Source organism: Tupaia chinensis, unplaced genomic scaffold (genome assembly GCF_000334495.1).
Source record: "Tupaia chinensis unplaced genomic scaffold, TupChi_1.0 Scaffold000252_1, whole genome shotgun sequence".
NCBI lineage: Eukaryota > Metazoa > Chordata > Mammalia > Scandentia > Tupaiidae > Tupaia > Tupaia belangeri.
Window position 1 is genome coordinate 2,260,568 of NW_006159732.1, and position 5,156 is coordinate 2,265,723.

The following is a 5,156-nucleotide window of genomic DNA, read 5'->3' on the forward strand; positions in this document are numbered from 1 at the left end:
GGCCGAAGCCGCGCCCAGGGCTCTGGACAGGCAGCGGTGGCCCCCGGTCCCGCAGCAGGTTTGACAAGCCGCGGGTTAACTCCTCATGAAGACAGCTACCTGCCAGATTGTACCTGACTCCATTGCGCCCAGGAGCCTCGAAGCGAGGCGCCGGTCCACGGAGAGGCCACCCAGGGGACCGGACAGCCCTGAACTGCTCTCCTTGGGGAGGGTTCAGAGTCCCAGCGCTGTCCGCGACCTGGCACGTGAGCCCGCGCCGCCCTGAGCCGGCTGCTGGCGAAGCAGGTGCTGCCAGCACTGGACGCCGACTTACCTTCACGAAGAGCTCGATCTCGGGGTCCCTGTCGTCCCCGTTAGCTGTCGCCGAGTCCGTCATGCCGTTGGCGCCCGGGGCGACGGTCCCGGGCCGGGGAGGCGCCACCTCTGCGGCGCCCGGGCCAGCGCTCTACGCTCCTGCTCCTACCCAGCGGGGCCTTTTTTTCAGGGTGGTGTTTAATTATTATGATTATTATTATTTTCAAACCATCTACAATATTTCTCGAGCTGAGGCTGCAGTGTCTGCGAGATCAGTGTCCCAGGTGATCACATAAAGAGAAGCCAGGAGGGGCAGAGGGCAAGCGGGAGGCGGGTTAAAGGATGACAACAGGTCCTGGGAGCAACAAGTGCCGAGCTGCCCGGAGGTGTCACAGGATCCGCGACTGTCAGCGATCCTGTGGAGCCCGCTCCCAAAATAGCCCGCGGCCGCGGGGCGGGTTCAGCCCGGGCGGGGACTGGGGTGGGGGGGCACCCGCAGCTCCGAACTCCGCCCGGGCCCGGCCCCCGCCCCGCAGCCCTGCAGCCAGGGAGCCTCGGACTCGGACCGTGCAGGCGCAGCCGCCAAGCCAAAATGATGCCCTGGGGAAGGTCAAGAGGGCAGGAAAGAGAGTCAAGGAGAAGGGGAAACAGAAAAGGCGTTCGAGTCTCCTTTCTCGGGTGAAGCTTAGCTGCTACCAGCGTTACTCATTTGGAAAGTACTGCCCGCCTCAGCGATGCCCAGAGCGCGGATGAGTGATGCAAAGCAGGGGAAGGAAGGACAGGACCCTGCAAACAGGACAGTTGCCATCCTAGAGCTCAGCAAACACAGAGTAGAGCACTGGGAAGGGACAGGACAGAGCAGGGGTGGAGTAAGGCAGAGTGAGCCAACACTGGCAGCGACAAGCTGCAAAGATCCGAGACTTTCAACCCTCTGCGTTTTTTCTTCTTTCTTTCAATGTCTTGTCTTTCTATTCTTTCATTTCTTTTCTATTCTTATTTCATGTCCATTCTTCTTTTTGTATTTAATGAAGTACGATTCGATTAATTTTCACAATCTGAACTGTCGCATGACAGCAGCACCAGACGGAGAAATAAAATGTTAGCTGCACCCCAGGGAGCTCTTCCTGATCTCTCCTCTCTGCCTCTCCCTACCCTCACCCCTCTCCCTCAGGGGGTCACTACCATCTTGATTTGTAATAGCACAAGGCGGGTTTGCCTGGAATCATGGGCCTGCCTTGTTTTTCTCCCTGCTATTTTTGTGAGTTTCCTCTATCCCGCTGTATGGAGTTGTAGATCATCCATTCAGTAACAGTTTCTTTCTTCTCCACTGGACAGTTGCATAATTTCTACTTAATGACTACTTTGGGTACTTCAGCTGTGAATATGCAATTGAGTGTCCTTTGGTTGGATCCATGAACACTATTGTCTTAGATACATATGTGAGAGATGAACCACCAAATCACGGAGTGTGAGAATGCTCTTCTTGAGTAGGCATTGCCCTATGGTTTTCTGAAGTAGTTGTACCAATATGTGTCCTCACCCCTTATATATTTTTAATAGTCCCTAAGTCTTTTACACCCAGAATCCGGTCAACTTCTCTTTGTTAAGTTACCCTCTTTTCAGTTGATCTTATTTGTGTTCTGTCTTGCCTTACAAATATATTTTCAGAGCTTTGTTTAGTTAGTTTTGCTATAGGGTGTGTATGCTCACTGGAGAGAGAGAGACAGAAAGAGAAAGAGAAAGAGACTTCCCCAGGGCGATGGCCATGCCACAGTCCCTTCTCCTTCATTTTCCTCTTGAGATTTTGGGCACACATGTACACATGCTGGGGTTGTTTTTCAAGCTGCCAGATCTGGGTCTTAAACCATGCAGTCAGCCATGTAGGATCCAGCTGCCTTAACCACCATGCTACCAGTTGGCCTTATTTTCACAGCATTATAAGAAAAAAATTAATTCCATAATAAGAAAAATAGGTAATAGTACTTATTATGTGCCAGACAAAAGTGCTAAGCACTTTACATGTCTTCCCTTGTTTAATCTTCACAAATAGTACTATTATCCTCTTTTTACAAGAAGGGAGACTGAGGCAGGGAGTACTTCATAACTATCTTCTAGTCATCCAGCGAGGAAATGGTGAAGTCCGGATTTGAACCCAAAATGAGCCTGTGCTCTAAACTACTCTAACAACTCCTGTTCCTAAACTTAGTGCATGCCACATAAGTCACTTGGGGAAACAATGACAACAACAACATAGTCCTGGTCTTAGTGGAAATTAAAATCCATTTCAAGATAATCATCACGTGAAAAGAAAGATGCTGCAAGAGTTGGCAGTAGAGGGCCTGTAAAAGCCGGCATGCCGGTTGCGATAGGGAGAGGAGAAAGCTTCATGGAGCAAAGGCACTCCAGCTGAACCTTCCAGAATGGTCAGACATCTAAGGCAGAGAAGAGGGCGAGATACCCTGACACCCTTGATGGCAGGCTATCTCCCCACAAACATCAGATGCAAGCATCTCCCTGTCATTGAAGAAAGCAGTCACCCAGCTCCAATTGTCAAGTTATAGCTTAGTGGAGGGGAAGTGTAATTGCTCTCCTCCTCCTTGGTGGCAGCCTTACGTCACCAAAGCCTACAGTCACCTTCACAGCTGTACATTCTAAGCTAATGACTGCAGACTCCAGGGGAGGAACAAGGTTACAGAGGGAGCCTCGTGATTTCACTGAACACACTCATTTATTTCTCTGCACTGAAGTGCAGGCAGTATTTTTAATAGCGATGTGGCAGAAGTAAATAAAATTACACACATAAAATGGCTTTTGGGTTGTTTATATTTTTAATGAAAAATGCTTTACATGCATTTAGATGGTTTTATTTTTTACTAGAATTTAAGCAATGCATGGTGTGAAATCCCTTTCCTTAATCCCAAGCCTGGTCGAGTTAAGTTACATTTTATATTCTCCAAATATCTAATGCTTATTGAAAAGTGTGACAGTTCCTTTTTAATCATGATTTCTAGAAAACAGACATTTAGGCATTCACACAGATAATTAATAGTTTTGATGTTATAAACTTTCACATTACAAAGAAGGAGAAGAAAAAGAAAAGAGTCTGTTTTGGTCATAAACTATTTCTAGTTTTTAATTCCATATCATGCTTTAGTTCAAGATAAAAAGCCTTCATTTTGTGCCCTTTACTGTCAAAGCACAGTTGCTTCACTTCAATTCTAGCTTTGTCCAGAGAAAAATACTGTACTTCTAGTTTTAGCCCATAGTTACACAAACTTGGTGCTAGCTTTGGATAAATCTTAACCAGGGTAGCATTTCAAAAGCATACTTAGTGTTTACTTTGTCAGCCCCTACAATCAACTCTCTATAGGCACAAGTTCTACATCTGCAAAGTCAACCAAACTTGAAAATATTTGAAAACAGGAAACAGACAGTGATGCAGTAAAATATGATGCTCTGTGAGACTGACCCACATAGGACGGTCCCACATTCATGTCTAGAGATCTACCTGAGTAAGCCAGGCACACACATGCCTCTGATCTGGTGCTAGCTGAAGCTGCAGGTGTACTGCAGCACCAAGATTCTGTTAGGAATGCTACCTCTCTCTCTTTCTCTATCTCTCTCACTCATGGAGGAAATAAATAAGCGTTTTGAAAAGTTTAAAAAAAATTTTTTTGAAAAATACAATAAAAATAACACAATAAAAGTAATATGATTTTTTTTTTGGAGAGGTTTTTGCTACAAGGCTCGTGCACTCGCCAGAGACAGAGAGACAGAGAGACAGAGCAAGAAACCCCCCCCGGGGGGGAATGGCAAAGCCACAATCCCTTCTCTTCCATTCTCCTCTCGGGATCTTGGGCACGTCCCCGGCGTGAGTTTAAGTCACCAGATCTGGGACTCAAACTGCGGTCGACTACATGAGAGTTCAGTGACATAGCCATTATACTAACTGCTGGTCCCAGTAATATGAATTTTAAAAGCAATGCAGCATAGCTGTTTACATTGCATTAGGTATTACAAGTAATCTAGAAATGTAAAGATTTAAAGTACATGCGAGAAGGTGCATAGATTATTTGCAAATACTATACTATATTGTATAAGAGACTTGGGTATTTGTGGATTTTGATACCTTTGGGGGTCCTAGAGCCAATTCCCAGTGGATACTGAGGAATGGCTGCATACTGAAATTGGAATCATACAGAGAAGATTAACATGACTCTGATGAAAGGATGACATACAAAACTGTGTAGAATTTATATTTTTGTATGATCTGAAAGCAAAAATTACAACATATCTGATGGAGTTTCTGACATATTTAGATTTGATAATAAGGTAATTGCAACATGAAGGGCAAAAACTAAAGGAATTTATATACTTACGAAGTTTAAATATTTCACTTGAAGTGGTAAACTATTCATTCTTAGTAGACTGAAAAAATTCTTGAAGAAACAACTGTATAAGTTACACAGATTGATATACTAAAAGAGTCAATGGAGAAGTTAAAATAGAATGGCAAGAAATATTAAAATTATCTGAAGGCAGGAAAAGAGGGAAAGAAAATAAATAGAAAAATTAATAATAAAATGGTATACCTCTATCATATCAATAGTTACACTAAATATAAATAGTCTAAATATATCATTTAAAAATCTGAAGATTGTTGGACTGAATTTTAAAAATCAAGCCTCGACTATATCCTGTTACAGAACTCACTTCAAATGCAATGATATTGGTAAATTAAGAGTAAGAGAATGGGAGTGCCGGGTGGCATGGTGGTTAAAAGCACTGGACTCCCACATGAGCAACTGTAGTTTAAATCCCAGAACTGGTGGCTTCCTTTTTCACTTTCCCTCTCTTTCTCT

The 5,156-nt window shown here is 44.5% G+C and overlaps 1 protein-coding gene and 1 non-coding gene across 2 annotated transcripts in view; one reads left to right on the top strand and one right to left on the bottom strand.

Moving 5' to 3' along the window:
• CLIC5 (CLIC family member 5) overlaps positions 1-710 on the bottom strand; it is a 110,269-nt gene extending 109,559 nt beyond the window's left edge. Inside the window, exon 1 of the mRNA XM_006149073.2 lies at positions 314-710. Within this exon, the coding sequence (XP_006149135.1) occupies positions 314-376 (63 nt within the window). The 5' untranslated portion in view covers positions 377-710. The remainder of the gene's footprint in view (positions 1-313) is intronic.
• Positions 711-4,452: 3,742 nt separating this feature from the next.
• Positions 4,453-4,558, top strand: LOC114007925 (U6 spliceosomal RNA). The gene has a single exon (XR_003549492.1). It is a non-coding gene; the product is annotated as a U6 spliceosomal RNA (small nuclear RNA).
• The last annotated feature ends 598 nt before the right edge of the window (positions 4,559-5,156 follow it).